At 39.2% G+C, this 20852-nt stretch overlaps 1 protein-coding gene across 1 annotated transcript in view; it reads right to left on the bottom strand.

Annotated features, from left to right (window-relative positions):
* The window catches only part of Sema5a (semaphorin 5A), a 472079-nt gene that overhangs the window by 150454 nt on the left and 300773 nt on the right, over positions 1 to 20852 (bottom strand). The window contains 1 exon segment of the mRNA XM_036206837.1: positions 6931 to 6993. Within this exon segment, the coding sequence (XP_036062730.1) occupies positions 6931 to 6993 (63 nt within the window).

Raw genomic sequence — 20852 nt, 5'->3', positions numbered from 1 at the left:
GGCGTAGCTCAGCTCCTGACCTTCCTGTGTGCCTCCCTTAGTGATTCTCTCTTCTTCAATTCACAAATTGCCACCTATGATTCAAAAAGAATTGGGTGTGAAAAACGTATTCTTAAAACACCCCATTCTCTTAAAGAAAGGCTGGGGCAAGTTCAAGCAAAATAAAATGCAAAAAAGACATGGAAAGAAACACAGTAGAGACATTTAACTTTGGGGCATAAGATATGTTTCAGGATCAGAGAGTTCAATTTATGAATGGACAAAGTTGGCATAGAGTGCCAGAGTGGTAACAGGCAGTCCTGTGATAATGATTCTAAGTTATAAATTCCTGGTATTAATGTCAATAGCAAACTCAATTTTTTATAGGTTACCTGGACTTGCTTAAAATAGTCACTTTGTCTATTGTCACTTTGAAACATGGGCAGATGTGTGGGTGGAAGGCACTTCAAAGGGTTCTTTTAACTGTTTCTCTTACAAGTAAGCATTTTGAAATGTCTATGATTTCTACATTTTACCTATTCCTCCCCATTCCATTTCTGTAGTTGAAAACACATGAAGATGACTTACTGAATTCTGATTCTCCAAGAGTCATAGGGCACATCTCTGAGGCCACCAGAAGACAGCTGCCCTATGGTCTTGGTGGTTGATAATGAGAGTCATCTATCTATGTTTGGGTAATTCTACTTCAACACTAAAATGGCCCATACATGCCTCTGGTCCACAGATGAGTCAACTTGTCCTTCACTTTCAGAAGTTCCTACTTCAACCGATCACTGAGAAACACGATCAAGTTGCAGAAAAGACTTCCTGACAGCAACGAAACAATTCCTACTTGGTGTTACGGACACAGCCTTCAGCCTCCAAGAAAGAAAATATGTGCTGTGTTTTAGGGGCTTTTTCTTTTGAGTTATCTGGTTTTGCCTTATAATATTTTCATCATTTCCTCCTCCCCTATAGAATATGTTCTGTCTATTAAAAAATGTGTAGCTGTGTGGAGATATGACTGTAAAACACGGTAGACCCACTGGTGTCTCCTCAGCAGCACACGAACATCAATTTCAAGGAGGTGAGAACAAGATTGGGAGGTTGACAGCTTTATGCTACCCACAGTGTGCCTGGTAAAAATAATGTGTCTTCCTTTTAATGATGTATTACTTTTATGCACATCTAAGGCGATGAGGAAGAACAATATATGTGTGTGTATCTACATTTGTGTATACAAACAGATGAACATAGATACATGTTTATGATATAATCCAGAATCATCTCCCATGGTTCTATGACTCTTCCTAGGTAACAAAATATAAGGATGTTCAAACCCCTCATACAAAAATATGTAGAAATTGTCTCTAAGCTACAAACATCTTACCATATGCTTTTAATTATCTGTAGATTATCTTTAGTACCTCTAGAATGTAAATGCTATGGAAACAGATCTGGTGTTATTTAGGGATTAATGTAAAGAAAAAAACCTTTTAATTAAGAAAAAAATCACACATGCACACAGTATCTGTTGTGCATAATCTGCACAACGTGCCTTGTCTAAAATAAAAGGTCTTAGTTCTTAAAGCAATTATGTAACATACAGGCATGTCTAGAGCATCCTTTGTGAGTGGTTAAACTCATAACCATTCTAAACATTGACATTTCAGGTAAAAATTCCAAGCTCCAGCCCTCCAGCTCCAGGTTCCCAGACAGAAGGTGGCATGTCTTTCTTTTCTTAGTCACTAGGAGTTGATCTCTTTACAAGCATAATTTGGCAGCTGAGGAAGCAGGACCACAGGACACAGAATGAACAATAAATAATACACAGAGCCTTAGATTCTAATCCAAATTCTCCCACCAATTAGCACAATAATTCTAGGAACTTAGTGTCAAAAGTACTGAAATGAGATCATGAATAAGAACATTTTGAAAATTATGAAATGTCATAAAAGCACAAAGCAACTCTTTCATTCCCTTAATAATTACTTTTGTTTCCTTTGTGTGGTCCCTAAATGCCATGGGGGAGGCAGCTGAGTCCAGACAGAAGAACCAACAACAGACAAGCTCTCTTGTTAGATGCTGAGACAATTAGCTATTTGTGTCTAAAATAATGTTTATGTGAAATGTATTTAAAGTCTTCTAGAGTTTGATTTCAATAACACGTATTTCAGACAATGAAATGTAATGGGTCTTGTTATACTGTCTTTGCATCAATAAAAATGATTCTTTCTCTGGCTTTAATGCATGTAGATACTTACAGCATTTTAGCCATAGCAAGCAGAAACATCTACAAGTAAATTAAAACTCAGACCTTATTCAGGATCCACAATCTCAGTACCTACTTTCCTTGCCAGCCTTAATCAAAGATTTGGGTAACTTCATATGGCCTTGACTCCCTAGGTTATAAATTTTATGCTCCCACCACATGAAAGGATACTTGCACTTGACCCAGTAACACCAGGGGAGGAACGTTTTCATATTTATTATACTGAGCTCTGCAGCCAGTTGAGTCCTCACTACAGAAGAAGTGGGTGCAGGCAGTAGTCCACCTTTAGGCTTAGCCATCTCCTTCCACACATCACATCTGAAAGGCTGGGCAGTGAGATGCATTGTACTATAGAGTACACACAACTTTTGAGGACAGTAGCAAAGAACTAAGTTCAGTTGAAATGCCTGAATTGTTTGCATTTTTAAAATGTCACATTTTTGCATTGTTCTTTTTACTGTAGGGAGAAGGGAAATTTTGTCATTCTGTGCACATTCTCAGAATACTACAGCATAAGCAAATTTATTAACTATTTGAATTTTCCTTATAAATTCATGACCACTATAAAAAGCATAAATTCCATTCCTCCAAAGAGACACTATATCCTAGACAAATTGAAATGTTCCTTGATTTGGATTCTTGGAGCTGTCAGCCTGGGGATCTTTGGGATGTCTGCAATCTGAATTCAGAGCCTGCCCATTGCCACCACTCTTGGTGTTCTTTCTCAGGTGTCATCTTGTTCTCTTTTATGTGTCCCAGGTGCTGGGCTTGGATTCCTTGATGGATGATAAACATGCCAGTACTCATTTGAGGAAAAAAAAAAGAGATGGGAACTAAGGAAAGAGGACTTCTGGGGGCTGTAGGTATTAGGCATCATTTGCTCTCACTTCCTGGAGCAGAATACAGTGTTATCTATTCTAACATGGCAGTGAAGTTACCAACTCATTTTGTAAACATGAGTGCCTACTGTGCACTCCTGATCTTTTGTTTTGTTCTGTTTTGTTTTTGAGATAGGATCTCACTGTTACACCAGGTTATCCTCAATCTCTGGGACTTTAGTGGTTCCCTTGACTCAGCCTCTCTAGGAATAGAATCATAAGCAAACATCAACTCAACAAGCAGCTACATCAACTAAATCCTATTTCAATGGAATACTGCTTTTCAAAACTCTAGGTTAATTTATCATTATACTTAAGGCAACCTAAGATAAAATTTGATTTATCTTGCACATAATATATAGTGTTTGAAATTTATTATTGTTTTAATATATTAATCTTAAAGATCCAACACACCCAGTTGGAATTAACTTATAATTACCAAGATTTGCCATTATTCTTAGTCCATTAAAAACATATGAACTATAAAGGGATGATTTGATGTGAGCAATTTGTTTCCTCATTTTTCCTCATTTGTATTAGAAAAATTCAATTTAGTATACTGACAGTTTTCCCCTTCATTGGATCAGGGGTATATTATATACTAGGCATGGATGATACTATTCTATCAAATTAATCTCTAAATACAAAATTAACTAAAAACCACAGCTTGAGGTAAGAGGTGGGTTGATGGGTTTGGCTGAGCAATTTACCAGTAGTAATAAAGCACTAGGAAATGAGAACCACCTGGATGCTTTGATTAAGGGCTTATAGACTAGGCGGCAGAGAAACCTCTGGATGGTTGAGCAGTTCTTGATGTTGTCTTCTAACTTACAATAACCACAAAGAGCTGGAAGTCCAGGAAGGGGCATAGAATTAACTATTAGCATTTTTTAAAAGTCTGGGAACCAAATATGTAAATAGCTTCCTAGTGAAATACAAAAATACTCCCAGGGATTGAAAAACGAACAATGAAAAAATTGCCAATTCATGTATCCTGTGATAAATTAAATCACCAACTCCCTGGAAATGTCTGGAGCAAATTTGGTTATTTGGGGTTGTCATGCCCCGGTGGGCAGAGCATGGTAGGCTGCTAAACCTACTGTGTGAAAGAAAGATGGTCTCCTTAAAAAAACATCTTGTTGCCTTAAAAAAAATCTTGTCGCTGGGCCGTGGTGGTGTTCACCTTTAATCCCAGCACTCGGGAGGCAGAGGCCATCCTGTTCTACTGAGCAAGATCCAGGAAAGGCACAAAGGTACACAGAGAAACCCTGTCTCAAAAAACCAAAAAAAAAAAAAGAAAGAAAGAAAAAAAAAAAAAACTTATCCCCACCATCGAAAGTGGTGAGGATGATCAACTGAATCGGATCTACTAGAGTGAATTTAGTGTGTTCATTCACTTATATAGTACTGCCGACCTCTACCTGGTGTGCCAAAGGGCTTCATGAGAGAACTATAACCATAAAGAAGCCATTGGCATAGCTCATGGTCCAGGGCTGGATAATTAGCACAGCATGGCAGGGCAAAGACAGATGGCTACAGAGGCTTTCCAAGACTGATAAACGATGGAATGAGGGAACGAGGGGTCAGAACACATCAGTAGTGTCCTAAGAGCAGAGCAAGGCATGCTGGGAACAGTGGTCATGCAAATAGTGGTTTGAGAAGAGAGACTGAAATTCTCATGAGCAATGAGGACAGTATTAGGGGACAGCTCTCAGGTCTATGTTTAGCACAGTCTAAAACAAAAGTCAAATTTATAGACATCGATTTTGTGAAAAGTGTCAACACACTCCATTGTGGGGTATCTGCTTACCAGTGCAACCACAATGCACAGGAAATAAGAAAACAAATAAGAGAAACTCACCAAAAGCAAAGTGAAAGCAAAAAAAAAGTACTGGGGAGAAGAGAAGAGGGGCATCCCAAAAGAGGAGAAAGAGTGGCCAGGTTACCAGCCAGTGGCCAGGCTTTCTGGAAGGCAACTACGTCACCAGGCCAAGCACTGCATTGGAACAGAGTCCTGTGTGTCCACCAGTGAGTAGTGAATCTTGCTTTTTCACTATAATCACCCCCATCCCATGTAACTTGCCTCCTTCATTTACTGCTCAGGATGGGGGTTTTTAGGGAAACCTATAGGGGCATCAGGAAGAGGTACCTATCTCCTTGAGCTTGCAACCTTCCCCATTCATGATTCCTCACTCGTCAGTAACTTCCCACTCATGCTCCTGAAGGGAACCTCAACAAATGTACTGGCTCACCAAGCACAATTTGGGTGGAGTCATTTCTTCTATCCATTGATGGTTGTCTGACTAGGGTGAACAGATGTTCGCTTGTGAAAAAAAAATCACACAAGAGTATGGTGGGTATTATGAATACCTGGCTGGTTGAGATATGTAAGAGTGCTGTCATGCACCCAATGTATTGACCATGAGCATCACAGAGAAGCAATGGCCATGGAGAAGTCATATCTCCAAACATTGCTATATGTTTTACAGAACTCACCAAGCAAGTTAGAGAGTTCTCTGGTATTTTTTTTTTTAATTTATACCATTATACACTCATTTATTCGGGAGTATTTCATATGCTGGTTCTTTGCAACCTGAAGCTGCCAGTATAGTTTGGTAAATTTTTAATGACTTAGCTCAGAGGTATTTCTGATGACTAAATATCTTTTGGTAAAAAATTGTCTATCAATTTCTGCATCCTCTCTTCCACTTCCTCTCCCTTCTTTTTTCTCACTCTTTCACTCACCCCTCCTTTCCTTCTTGTACCCATGTATTTCAGCTTAGCTAAGTTTATGATTTAGTACCACCTCTTTCCTTCTATACTTCTGAGATCTGCATTATCACCCAGTTCTCAGAACCATTCTCCTAAGGGTCAGGGAGCAAGCTCTATAACCCGAGGAAAAGACAAATCATCATACTCATTATCGATACACAGATGAGGGCCCCTTGCTACTGCACACTCCATTTGCTGTATTGTTCCACATGCTCTTGGCCCTGAGGCCAACACTGCTCAGCCAGCCTCTGACCCTCTGCATGTACCAGCATTTCCCCGCAGACCAAGCACAGTCAGCATTGGGCAAGTCTACATGCTCCTCTTTCTGCCAGTGTCTTCTGTCTCAGCTGGCATGAAGACTTTCCCAATGCTCACTGAACTGTGGAGCAGCTGCAAGGGAATTTCCTCAGGGAACAGAGGGCACCTAAAGACAGCAGAGTTCCTGGAAAGGTAAAGTCCTGGGTGTGTTGCCAATCCCAAGTTGTGTGAAAGATCTATGTGTGAGCACTAGAGTGTACCCCCATCCTCAACTATCAGTGCTCATTTGGGAGTTCGATTTTCACCATTGACAAAGATAGAGCAAATCACAAACATATGCTAAGATCATCAAGAATACATCTCATATAATTCTGATGCAGTGATTTTATTGGGCAAGGGTTGAATATTTGATTAGTATGTACAAGGCCCTGGGTTGCATCTCTGGTACTGCAAAACAAGATAATACAACAACTTAACTACTCTCTGTAGTTAACTACAGAAGTACATTAAATACTATTTTAAAATTGTTTCCTATATTTTTCTAAAAAATGTCATAACTGGTTTATTTTCAATCTTATATAATAATTCAAAGTACAGATTAGGTTTTAGTGAAATGATTGTTGGGACTCATTTTTCACTAAATGTTAAAGTGTGGTGCATTTACACTTCACATCTATCTCCCTTTGCAGGGAACCCCCCTATCAGGAATCTAATCTTTTATACACAATGCCCAGCTCGGGCTGGGGCACCTGCAACATCTGCTTTCCTCACCTTTGACTTGCCTTTGCTGTAACAGGCCTTCTTGGTAGCTTCATCACACTCCCACTCCACAGCCTGCAGAAAGAACAAACACAAACCTTTAGGGCTTTGAGGAAAAGGGGAAACAGGAAGGTCCATGTGGCTACATTTGATCATTGGTGTGCATCCTTGTGCCAGCTTCTTCCCTCATGGTATAGAACTAACATCAAATATAGGATATCAAGTCATGGGCTTATATTTCACTTTAAAATTATGACATTTAGAAGACATGACCTCTAAAAAACTGCTTCATAGTCAAAATAGCAAGACATTCAGATGTAGTTTCTGGTAAGTAAAATGGATTACTTGAGGGAAACCAGGATAAGCACCCAGCCTAGGAGACCATGAACAGGAATGATCTGAATCATTCAAACACACAGTGTGTCATGCATTGACACTCCTGAGTAATGCCAGGGATGACTCAACATATTCTAGTTACCACAATATACATGTACATGACAGCCAGGGTAGAATTGGTTCATGCACAGAGAGCACTGTGACTACTTCCCACCTCCACACAGCTGCCAGCTCTATTTAGAGCCATGATGTTTAATGTTTTTCAAACTTTTCAAACCTAGCCCATTCTGATTAAGTTGACAAATGCATTAGCACATCTAGTCACAAAGAGAACCTGAAACACAGAAGATGATGGTGCCCGTTTCACAGACAGAGGTGATTCACAAGCTGTCTGCCAGTCCAGTCATTTAACACCAGTTCAAGCATGGAAGCATTGTTCTTTTCTACTACTCTGTAGTGTGTAGACTTTTAAATGGAAAGTATTTCTCCTACTTTTTAAAATATCTTCTTGTAATATTTTTCTAACTACTAAAATTAGATTTCTGAAGATTCAGAGTTATGGGCTAGTGAAGTAATTATCAGGAAAACGTGAGGAGCAATCTTGTTAGGTCAAAAAATGTCAAATAATAAACTAAACTAAACTTAATCTCAACCAAAGTAGAATAATATGCAGGAAAATACTGTCTCTATTCTTCCCCAAGACCCAGAAAGAGATGTTTCCTAATTCTCCAAGATGTAGGAGAATATGGAGTCAGATCGCTGCCACCAAACACGCTGCATAAGAGAGGAAGGTGTCCCAACTGTGTGCCCGATAGCTTACCCCTTTAACAAACATGAGACCATGAGGAAATTATCCACAGAGAACCATGCTGGCATTCCCCCAATATGAACAATGCCATGTCTGTTTATGATTGTGTAGAATCAAGAATTCAGTCAGTATCGACCTCCAATAAGAGAATATGTTAATTCTGTGCCCTTTCCTGGGTCACTCTTTGGTGGGGGCAGAGAAGATACAGCTAATCCATGTCTGATGCAAATAACTGCCTTGAATTCCATCCAGGATGGCAAGTATTCCCACGGAAAGCAAAGAGCTTCACACACTGCACTGTGACACGCAGATTCAAAACATGAAAATATACTCACTGTTAACCATGTCTGACCTTTAATATGTTCCGTTCTTAAATCTATTTATAAAAAACTCCCTGTTGCATCTTTGCTAATATTTAAATGTAAAACAGAATTGACACACGGATGCATACCTCCAGCCACAAAGAACTCTTTACAATTTAAGCTTATTTTACCAAACAGGTTGATGTCATTTAACAGAAAGAGTGGTTACAGCCACACAGGCATGAGCACATCTGTACAATGAAACTCTTCAGTGGAGAGGGTGCTCTCAATGGCTCTTGTTGACTTGGTGATATTGTTAAAAGTTTAATATTGGGGAATGGAGAGACAGCTATGGTAGTAAAGTGCTTTGTGTGAAGGCACGAGGACCTGAGCTTCAGTACCATTTCAAAATTGCTTAACAAGCCCAGTTCTGAGACAGTGGAGACACAAAGGACCCTGGAGCTTGCTGCCCAGAAGCTCTAGATTCATCTATGAATTTCAGGCAAGTGAGAGATCACGTTGAAAAAGAAACAGGACCCATCAAGGTAGGTAGAACCAGAGAAATGATACCCAAAGTTGACTACACACACACACACACACACACACACACACACACACGCACACACACACACACACCTCATATGTATATACATGTATAAGTATACCTGCATACATATGATGCATGTGCACACCCAAAGACACATAGACTTAAATGCTGATATACATTAGAAAGGAAGGGTCATGAGTTTTAAGCCTGTCTGGATTGTAGAGGAGTTATGCTGAGCCTGGGTGACCCAGTGGGAAAATAAAACAGAAAGCTGAGGATTGAGCTGTAGCCTACCAAGTGGGAGACCCGAGATTCAATACCCGATAATGCAAGAAAAAAGTAAAATATTAATGGTTTCCTGAATAAACATAAGAGGTCTGGGCAGCAGGGGAAGCGCCAGGATTAAGGGAGAATATTAATCAAATGCCATCACATTGTTAGATCTTACTGCTTCTGCCAGTAAACAAACAGCTTCCCAGTTTTACCTGGTGCTCAAGGAGCCTTCGCATTTTCAAGATAATATTGGCCAAGGACCAGGAGTGAAAAGAAATAGAAAAGAAGAGAATGAGTTTTCATAAATATTTTATTGCTTTGTCCAGAATACTGAAAAACAGCAACTGCTTACACAAGTTTCTTAGATCAGTAGTAAAAGAGTACATTCTGACTTTGCTCTTGTTTATAGAAGGACTCCTGGAGGTGTTTCATCTCTGTATCTCCAGCATGACAACCATATTCAAATCCAGAATTAATGTAAAGTCATGACTGTTTAGCTTTCTATGGTTTCATATTATTCATGAATAGAAGGAAAAAAATTATATACTAATGGTGGGAATTTACCACGAGAAGAAAGTGAGAGAGACACATTGTTAGGCACTGCAGAGCTGTATAAGAACCGAAGTTGGTAAAAGAGACTTTTCTAGATTTACAAGAAAATTAAGTGTTTTGGATTAATCTAACAGAATTTTCCTTTTATTCACCAATCTAGACTTTGCTTTGTGGATCTTCTGGCAGTTATGAAAACATGTTTCCACAGGAGAAAACCACAGGGGTTAAGGGAATTTTCTTGCATTAGATTTGACTTCTCAAAGTTTCTACTCTTTTGTTCAAGCTCAGCTTTCTTTTGAGCTCCTTTACAATGCCCTTTATTGAAGGACCTATCCTTGTCAATGAAAGGCCTTCGACTCAAACTTTATATCTAGTCTCACTGAAACTGGTTATTTGTACGTGTATCATTATTTTGGAGCAAAACCCACAATTGACTTAGGAAGTGTTCTACATACTTATCTTCATATTCATTCTAGCTACTTTTATACCAACTCAAATCTGTTTTTCTGGCAGTCAAAACAAATGAAAAGGTATTGTACATTTCCAATCCCAGTACAACTCAGTCTTACTTTCTTAATTTAAAAAAAATCTTTATTTATTATTATCCTTTGTCTTTTTTACTACAGAAGAGAAAAGAAACATGAATATTGTATTATTCAACATTCAACATTTAATGCTCATTGAACATGTCAGAGGAAAGCATAAAGTAATAATAGTGGTTACCTGAATATTCAATGAATCAATGATTTTGTAGATAAATCAGTCTACATTGATAAAGACTAAAGATTCATATATGTAGCCCATTTTTCTATGCAGATGCATAAATATCTTCTGTGATATTAAATAGGGTATAAAAGTTTTGCTACAGTACCTTACATGAAGCCTTTTTCATTTAATATCTTTTAAATATCCACTAAGTATAATATATTCTGTTAGACAATGTTTGATGGAAGAAGATAGAAAATATTTGTGTACATCAAGTATTAATTTGAAATAAAAGTTTTTTCCCAATATTTTGAAATAAAAGCATTTCAAATTTTGAAATCGACCATTTACTGCATGGTTGATCAGATCACATAACAGCGCTTGTACCCTTTTCGGGTACAGTAGCTTCACGGTGGTGCATCTCATGTCCAGTGAAATGCTTGGGTATTCTCAATACTTGGCCAATCACAGGTGCTATAGTCACATCTATCAAGAAGCACACAGGACATCAGAACCCTGCTTTTAGAAAGACAGAAACCCAGGGATGTTAGGAACTTCCTATTGTTTCCCTGTAGATGATTCAGGGGACATGATCCAGTCATGACAAATGCAGCTGTGATCTCAAGAGTAAGTCAGATGTTGGAGAGAAAAAAGATTGGCTCTTTTTATGTACTTGTTACATACATATAAATCCACAGTTCTCAGAAGTGTATAAACAAAGCTGTGTATTATCACATTCCATAGCAAGAGAAGTTAATTAGATGGGGACTAGCAGTGGCGGATGCTTTTCATAACAATGAAGAGAACAACATTCCAGGCAGATGGGCCACTGCTCTTTCAGCAGATGGCTGTGCTAATTAGATACTGGCAAAAGATAACATTTAAAAAAAACTAGTTTAATTACACAGCACCCAAAATTAACAACCACCTGAGGGCTTTTGTTTTGTTTTGTTTTTTTTCATATGTTTGCATTTATATTCTTATGTCATATATTTCAGTGACACACTGGAGAGGGTTACATTGTCACCACCATTACAAACAAATTGTCAGAGAATGTAAGGCCATGTCTTTGTTCAAAAAGAAAAAAAACCTTGGATGAAACTTGAAACAAGTGGGGATTTCATGGTGTTTGACTAGAGTGTCAGTTTAGCCAACCTTGAATATGGCTGTCTTCACTAGTTACCTTTATGTGGCAGTCATGACTGCTACAGAGGACACAAAATCTCATTGTGCAAAGGTAAAATATTTTATTCACTTTGGGAGAGCTGTCTAATGCTCATCATCGTCTTTGTGCCTTATGTTAAATGCAATCGTTCATTTTTTCATATGGCTCTGCAGGATATCTGCCTTCTTGATCATGTCAGAGACTCTACTTATTTCCTGTGCAGTCTCTCAGATCATAAGGCTAAAAAGGAACTACTTCTAAATTTAACCAATGTATTTTTGTAGTTTGTTTTTAATTCTTGCTATACTAACACCAATATGAGACTCAGTTATATATCTTAATCTTAGAGATTTCATGAGTATTAAAATATTTTAAGCACTATACTAAGACCTATATTTTTTTCACATAATACCAAAACGAAGTCACTTTGGCTCAATACACAGTGGCTCCAAACATGATAAATGTTCTTTGTACATTTGGCTTATGAATTAGTATAGACAATGCTGTAGTTTTCTGGGGCTATACAACAAACTGTGATTTTAACAAAATAAATTTGTTCTTACAGATTTGGGGGCTGGGTGTCCTAAATCATGGCAGTAATGGGTAGCTTCTTTAGAAACTGGGAGGACTCTCCCTAGGCCTCTGTCCCAGCCTTTTGCAGGGAAAAGGCCTTTGACATTCCTGGACTTGTGCTTACAACAATCCTCAGACACCCTTCTCCTGTATTTGGAACAAAATTCTCTCTTCTTGTAAGGTCACTAGCCACTGGATCAGGGCCCAAAACATACCAATGATGACAACCTAATTATAATATACATACTAATTATACTAATTATAATACACATACAAGACTTATTTCTAAATGAAGTCACAACTTATGATTCATGGCAGGTTTGATTAGAGTGGGTAAGAGTAAACCCAATACTGTGTCACATTTGGACTGACAAAAATACACTAATCCTAAGGGCAATTGCTTGGGGTGAAATTAATTCTCAAATCTAATGCAATGCAAAAAAAAAGACAATCCTTTGAACTTGGATGTGCTAGCTACAGTACCAATGTTTTTGTTTTTCCCACATTTATCTCACTTAGCTGGCTATAATTCATCTGGTAAGTATAGTTACTAAGGGATTTTGAATGAAGCTATTATCTGGGTGTTTGCCAAACCCCAGTGATTTCATGTAGCTCACTAACCCTGAAACCTCATAGCTTGGATTTGTGCCTGTCCCATCCTGCTCCTGAGATGACAAAGTTAAGTGTCTTTGGTTACTTGATTCTTATGGTTTCTTTGTTTCTCTTTGCTGTGAACCAGAAAAATACACACCTGAAGCACACAAATTTGTACATGTCTAAGGTCAGAGCTGTTGGCATTCAGTATATTATTAATCACAGAGTCCATCGATTCACATGTCATGGAAGGTATTCATTTTTAAAAACTCTGGGCCCACTCATAGCCCAAGTATTGATTTTAAGCAGCTCATGATTCATGTGGCGCAACCACTGCACAGCCAGGGTGTGACCTACAAAAGCTGTGCTGGTTTTGAGAGCTCAACCCCAGTCTGATTTTGATATAACAGTAGAGTTCTATTACTTCATAGATGTGAGGTCACACCTATTGCTATGCCCATTCCTCAAGCAATAAAAGCCAAAGATATCTAGAACACGCTATCATCTTTCTTACATCCTCTGTTGATTCTGCTCCAGGTGGCTAGTGATGCTTCACACGGTCACAGAATGCAGACCTGATTTGGATGGCATGGTATGCGGCCTATGGACTATCTAAGAAGCCAACATAGCCATTGCCTCCTGCACACCTGTGTTTAATTGTCTATAATCATATCTGCAAATTTCTGTCTAAGATGGGGGTTTAGCCTAGTGCTAATCACTTGCACAACATGTTAGAAGCTTTTGGTTCATTGGGGAAAGTACCCAAAACAAGCTCCAAATTCCAAAGACAAACAAAAGCATCAATCTGTCTCTCCTAACCTCCAAGAAGTAAATTGTACCTGGACAGGAGGCCAGTTGCCTGGTTCACTTACTTACATATAGCCCATAGAACAATAATTTATATACACAATCAGCAAACACTGTATAGTTGTGGGAAAAATGAATGAATATAACATGCTCTACACCAGTGTCAAAGTGGCTCCAGAACATCCCACTGGTTCCCCAACCTCCACCATGGGGAAGAGGCACGTGGGAGTTGAAGTCTGGGAGCTAACTGAGTGGATTCATCACACATGGCCACCAAAACAGTTCCTCCTGACTATGGACAAGGAGTATATATATGGGTAGCTGTTAGAATTCTGCCCTCATTCCAACTACACGACTGCACATGCACAGTTCAGGAGGTAAGCAAAGAGTCTTGTGTCTTATGTCATCAGCGTGAGCACAGTCACACGATCATCACATGCAATTGGGGCACGCTTGGTGTTGCTCCATAAGCCTGCTTCGCCAGGAGCCCTTAAAAAGCCAGACTCAGACTCCACCCTCTCTCTGCTCTGCTGTCTCTCCCCCCACCCCATCTTTCTCTCTCTTTCCTCCCCAGGCCTGGTCCTTTTGTCCCTCCCCACTTCCTCCTAATAAGCCACTGGGTTCTGCCGTGACCTTTCCGCCAGTAACCAGCACCACCACCAGAGACATTTATCATTCATTTCAGTAGCTTCTGTAAGATGAAGAGGAAGGGACAATCTAGAACATTCTCACAATGATAGAATAATAATTGTACTTACTTCAAGAACATTGTAAACCACTCACATCAAAGAAGTTGACAATAAAGCTAAGACAAAGGTGGCCTGTAAGTGTTGTGTTACTATAAATCTCCAGCAAAGTGTAAGGCTAAGAAGGCACATGTGTGTCACAGCACTTGTACTATCTACTTTCCAGTTTGATTTCTTCTGGCCGACTAATCCTAAAGACATACACATTTACACCTCTCGAGGAGTAGGACATAAGCCATCTTGAATCTCACTTATGTGGGGGGTGAGATCTGAGATGGTATTAGATCCCCTTCCCACAGGCAGTACAGTAACGAAAGGTCCCCAGAGCATGTGCCAGCTTCCTGAGGGATGCCTAAGTTTAAAATTCTGCGCAAGTCATCCACTGCTGTCAAAAACAAACTCCTGGAATTGTGGGGTCTCGGGAAGCATAAATGATAAACCAGGGCTTTTGGAAACAGATGCCTCTGGTGACTGACTTCAAGTATGTGGACTGGTCCAGGAGACAGAGGAACTGAATGAGACAGAGTGAGTTCCCTCAGACTCACTCCTCAGCAGGAGGGAACCTGGTAGGGCAGTGATGTGAAAGGAAATAATTAGTAGGAAGCCCCATGGTGGAAAATGTTATGTTCTCCAGGACAAAATCTGACATTATGGTGGGCAGACATGATGGCATCGGACAGCCATTGCACTTCAAAAGTGTTGCCATCAATGGAAGCTGCATTTGAAGGTGAGGACAGTCATTGCAGCGGCTGTGGGCTACAGGTTCAGAGAAATAGTCCTCGCTCCAGAGTTTCAAATAAATTATTTCCATGGATCCAAGTAGGACTGACTGCCTTAAAATATGGCCTTGTCCATTCTGTAAGCTTAAATTTAGTGAAAATCCAATTACTGAAGGAACCAGTAATTTTTATACATGAGTTCCTGAAAGTATTACTATGTATAGAACCCAATGGGAACTCAATCAAGCATGCGATAAAGTATGGGGCAAAGTACTGACATCACAGTCATTGAGTACCAGGGACTGCTCTGCATATTTTAAGAGTTCCCAAGTGTATCTGGTTGTAGAATCATAGTTTTTAATGTTGTGTCTTAAAAAAATTTAATTATGCCTTGTGTTACATACAGCATAAATGTGATGTTTATTAGAGACTAGCAAATTATGGTTAATCTGAAATAATATTCTGCTAGTATGAATAGGTATCCTGAAAGGACTGAAGTGTTAAAACTATCGAACAGAGGTGAGATTGCTAAGATCATTTGAGTGCTGTAAGGGACATGAACATGATGCCTTCTAAAATGATTTTTAAAAATCACCCAAAGCAGAATACTGGGATGGGATACGTTTAGGAACAAGTGACTTGGTACAAGGAACCCTGCATCAGGGTTGAATTCACAAAGGGGGTTTGTTGTGTGGTTTTGGTCAACACTTTCTATCACAAATCTAATGACTATCAGCAATCATAAGCTAACATCCTTCAGAAAAGAAGTAAAAATCAAACACTTGTCCTTAACGTAGGAGTGAATTCTCAAGCCACGTGATGAGATTCATTTTGGAATATGGTTAAAGAGTTTTAACAAGACATCTGAAGGACCTTTGATGGGAGGCACAATGAAGTGGATGTGGGAAGTGATGCAGGCGATGCTCAACACAGAGACAGGGAATGATGCCCGTGTCCTGTTCGCCTTTGCTAGTTGTTTTTGGGTTTTATTTTACTGATGTCATTAGAGTGTCTTATGTTTTCAGGAGGACTGTCTCCCTTTTCATTCTGTGTGATCATCTCTCAGTTAAAATGTAAAGTCACCAAAGCTGTGGTCTCTCCAGTTTGGTTTTTATTTATCAAATATCCTAGCTAAATCCTGGCAAAGTACTTCTGGCGTGAACTCTCAGATCAATAGCCAATATAGATGCAAATATATGGGGTTTTGTTTCCTGCTTTTCTGTGAATCTTCTTTTTTTTCCTTTTTTTTTTCTGACACTGACATCAGGAAAACAAACAGTTCTTGAGATCTCATTAATTTTTCTCTGGAGGTCGGGATAGAGTGGGCACTTCACATTCACCAGTGCACTTATAAAGACAAAATTATGCATCTTTATTGGGGAATTATTTTATGATCAGTGAACCACATCAGTCAAGTCCCACACATACTTTTTGAGATTCAGCTTCTACAAAGATTGACTTTACCTCTAGCTTAAGAACCTATTGATCTACTTGTTCTCAAGACATTTGGGAAGTGTCTCTCATGAGCTTTGTACTGCCTTATTCCTATTTGCTTCAGACGTGAACATTGAAAGGTATCTTCTGGTCTATATTTGGCAGTCACATTTTACTCTTATTTTTTAAAACAATACATAATGGGTGACACACTTCTGTCCAAGGAAAGCATTGCTTACCATTATGTAACAAGGTTAAACGAGAACATCATGACAATTGTGGATATATCTATTACCAAGTTAGTATTTAACAAAATAGATGAATATTCACTTAAACTTTCTAAATGAAATGAGTCAACTATAATTAAAACATTTTTATTGTTCACTTTATCATGTTTTTTTATTTATATTATAATCTGATTACTTTTATCCCATAAATCTTAAATTTTTGTTTGTTTTTTTTTTTGGTTTTTCGAGACAAGGTTAAATATTATTTATACTAGAAAAATTTTTTATTTGAAAGAGCTCTTAAAAACCAAAATTGTTGGAGTCAAAGGAAACTAGGAATTGGTGGTTTTTAAAATATTAATGTCTATTATACTTCTATTGACAATACATACTTTTTTGTTAAATTTAACCTCTCTTTTCTTCTATTTTTCAGGAGATCTTCTGTTATATGATGGGTCTTATTTGACAATTAATTCTCAAATTTTTCATCCTTACTCAACCTCCCACGAAATGAGTTTAAGTTTAGGGTAAATGAATTGTATAATTTAATGGATTTTGGTGACTGGATATGAGTAGACTCTAACATACAGCCATCTCAGGGTCAGAGAGTGTGAAACTGTTGACCTAGGTAAGTATCTTCCCCACAAAATCCCCACACCAACAGCCTGAACCTGTGAGTAGTACTGAGAGGACAACACTTTATTTGTGCTGAAATGTGACATTTGATTTGTATGTTAATAAATAAAGTTTCTTGGAGATCAGAGGTCAGCAAGCCATCAACAGAAGTCAGGCGGTGGCAGCAGATGCCCTTAATCCAATCACATGGCAGGCAGTCTCTCTCTGTGTGGTCAAGGACACAGCCAAGCGTGGTGATGCAAGCCTTTAATCCCAGTACCAACCACAGAGACCTGGAGGTCTGTATAGACAGGCAGTGATGAGGAAGTCATGTGGCTGGGCTTAGAACCAATGAGAAGGCAGAATACGAAGGCTAGTTACACAGGAAGAAGCCCTCTCTGTGGAAGATACTGCTGGTGGTAAGCTAAAGCTAGTGATGGTTATTGCTCTGATTTCTTTGCTATTGCCTCTGTATTTGGCTCTGTGTTTCTCATTTAATAAGACTGTTTAGAAATTCGTCTACAGGGAAGGTTTTCCAGATGGATTGGAGTCCAGGTTTTGAGTTGGGACAATGAGGAATGTAACTTTCATATGGGAGAAGGCAATGCAGACACAGACTGGAGTTCATATGGCCGTATTCAGAGAAGACTGCCAGGCACCCAAAGCTAAGAGAATCAGAAGAGCAGCTTTACTAAAATCTCTTGGGACACCATCCAGCTGCTACCTGAGCTTTTGTACCACAAGGATCATTTTTAAATATCTACTAAGAATGAATTTATGTTACCCTATGCCTCAAAGTGTATGGTGATTTGTTAGAGGTACTCTTAGACCAGAGGTTCTCAATCTGTGGGTCATGACTCTCTTGGGGGTCGATCAACCCTTTCCAGGGGTCACCTAAGACCATTAAAAAACATAATTTTATATTATAATTCATAACAGTAGAAAATTATAGTTATGAAGTAGCAACGAAAATAGTTTTATGGTTGGGGTCACCACAGCATGAAAACTGAATTAAAGGGTACAGCAGTACAAAGGTTGAGAACCACCTGCCTGGACACTCATGTAGACATTTACCTTGAATTACATACAACGGTACTAACACAACTCTAAGGACACAGGGTAAGTGTGTTAACCTTTGTGTTTCTTCCAAACATCAGAGGAATCCCTGCTACAGATTAAAATATGTCACTCTGAAAATGTGCCTCGTTGGTATAAATATTATTTTGAACTGGATATTTTAGGGAAAAATTTGAGAAGAATTCTGAAAGCAGACAGACTGTCCTTTTGTAATAAGAATTTGCACATATAGAGCAAGTCTGCTCTTTGTTGTATTTAGATAAGACAGTATCAAAACTCCAATCCTCAGCCATCTATTTAGAGTTATTCCTCTTTCTTGATGCCTCCCATGTATGTGTACATGAGATATGCATGGTGCTAATCTTCTTTTTGTTACTGCCTTACACAATGTTTATTTTATTATAGGTGTTCCAGTCAGCAACTTAGAAAAGTAGAAGAGACTTTATATTTTTCTTACTCACACTCTAAAAACAAAGATGAAGTCACTGGTATCAAGAGCTCCAAGAGAAAGCTGTGTATGACCCTGAGACAGATGAAGGAGGTATCTAATGCAGACAGGGATATGGAGAAAAATGGATCCAATGCAGTTTTCCAGGGCAAGTGTGATGATTAATCTCAATTATCAGTTTGGTGGGGTTTAGAATCACCATGGAAACAAATCCCTGGGTATATCTAGGATTACCTAAGTTAGATCATTTCAGGGGTGGAGGGGAGACCAACCGCAATTGTGAGCTATGTCCTTCCATGGACTGAGGTCTCTGAAAGCTGAGCATCAGCATCTATCACCCGCTGCCCCTAACTTTAGACACACTGTTAGCAGATGCTTTAAGCCCCTGCTGTGGTGGCTTCCCCTCCATGACAGAGGATGCCCTCAACCTTGAGCCAAAATGAACCCTCCCTTCCTGAAGCTGCTTCTGTCAGATTTTGTTAGAGCTACAAGAAAACTAATATGTACAGCAAATCACTGAAGCATCTTACTTAGGGTTTCTAGTGCTGTGATAAACACCAAGATCAGTGTTTGTCAGGGGAGTGAAGGGTCTATTTCTGTTTATAGCTTGTAGTTAGGGCAGGAACCTGGAGGCAGGAGCTGATGTGGAGGCCATGGAGGGGTGCCGTTTTATTGGCTTGCACCCCCTGGTTTGCTCAACCTGCTTTCTTACAGCACCCAGGTCACCAGTCTAGTGATGGCACCATCCCCTGCAGGTCCCTCTCACCCACAGTGATCATCTGTCAAAAGAATGTACTCAGGAAGCAGAGCCAGGCAGATCTCTGTGAGTTCAAGGCCACCCTGGTCTACAGAGCGAGATCCAGGGTAGGCACCAAAACTACATGGAGAAAACTTGTCTTGGAAAAAAAAAAGAAAAAAAAAAAAAGTACCAACACAGGCTTGTCACCAGGCCAGTCTGGTAGAGGCATTTTTCTCAATTGAGGTTAACTCTCTCAAAATGATGCTTCCCTGTGTCAAGCTGACATAAACACTAGCCAGCACAGAAGGTTTGAGAAGATCTAAGGGAAATGATCAGAGCGTAATAAACAGAGGGAAAAGTGTTTAAGGATAGAATACAGCTAGTGCCTGGGGCTGAAATGAGCAGCAAAGTGATGAAAGAAACCAGTGGACTTTGGGATGAGGAATAGCCATGAATGTACCATCCCAGGCAGGTATGCAGCCTGGGACGAAGTTGCTGAGCCACTCAAGAGGTGAAAAGTGTGTGTGTGTGTGTGTGTGTGTGTGTGTGTGTGTGTGTGTGTGTGTAGGTAGGATAAGTAGACAAGGAGAATTCTGGGAAGAGGAAGGAGAAGATGCCTGCTCACCATCCAGGGAGCAGCATGTAATGACACATAGGTAAAGCTATGGAAAATGTGGCAACATGTAGATTAACAGAAATGGACTGAGTTTAAGTGTAAGAGCTAATCAATAGTTAGCCTGAACTAATGGCTGAGCAGTTTTAATTAAAATAAGCCTCTGTGTGTTTACTTGGGTCTGAGCAGCTGTGGACTGGGTGGGACACAGGAAAAATTCAACCACATGCCTTCCTTCCCCATGAGCGACTCACCTTTGGTCATGAGAAACCACCTTATAATTGTTTCTAAAGGAAAATATGATAGGAAGGCAGATCTAATTCCAAACAGCTTAATTGAAAAAAAAAAAAACCAAATTCACACAAATTCATCACACTTTTGAAACAAACACACTTTAGTATTCGGTAATACATTCTGTTTTTCAGAGCAAATGAAAAAAATGCACAACAAACTAAACCATATTAATCACATGACAGGTGCCTCTAACATCACAGGAATTCAAAATAGTTTGGCACAAGACCTTTTCTTCAAAGTCAAATCATAGTGATTTATTTGCTTGGAATTTCATGTCCTAAGTCAAGCAAATGAGATGATATAAAAAATGACACAAACAGAAATGAAAAATGAGGGGAAACTTGTAACTTGCCATCTAGG

Source organism: Onychomys torridus, chromosome 15, assembly GCF_903995425.1.
Source record: "Onychomys torridus chromosome 15, mOncTor1.1, whole genome shotgun sequence".
Classification (NCBI taxonomy): domain Eukaryota; kingdom Metazoa; phylum Chordata; class Mammalia; order Rodentia; family Cricetidae; genus Onychomys; species Onychomys torridus.
The sequence above is the reverse complement of the archived record's forward strand: the minus strand, read 5'-3'. Positions and strand labels throughout refer to the sequence as shown.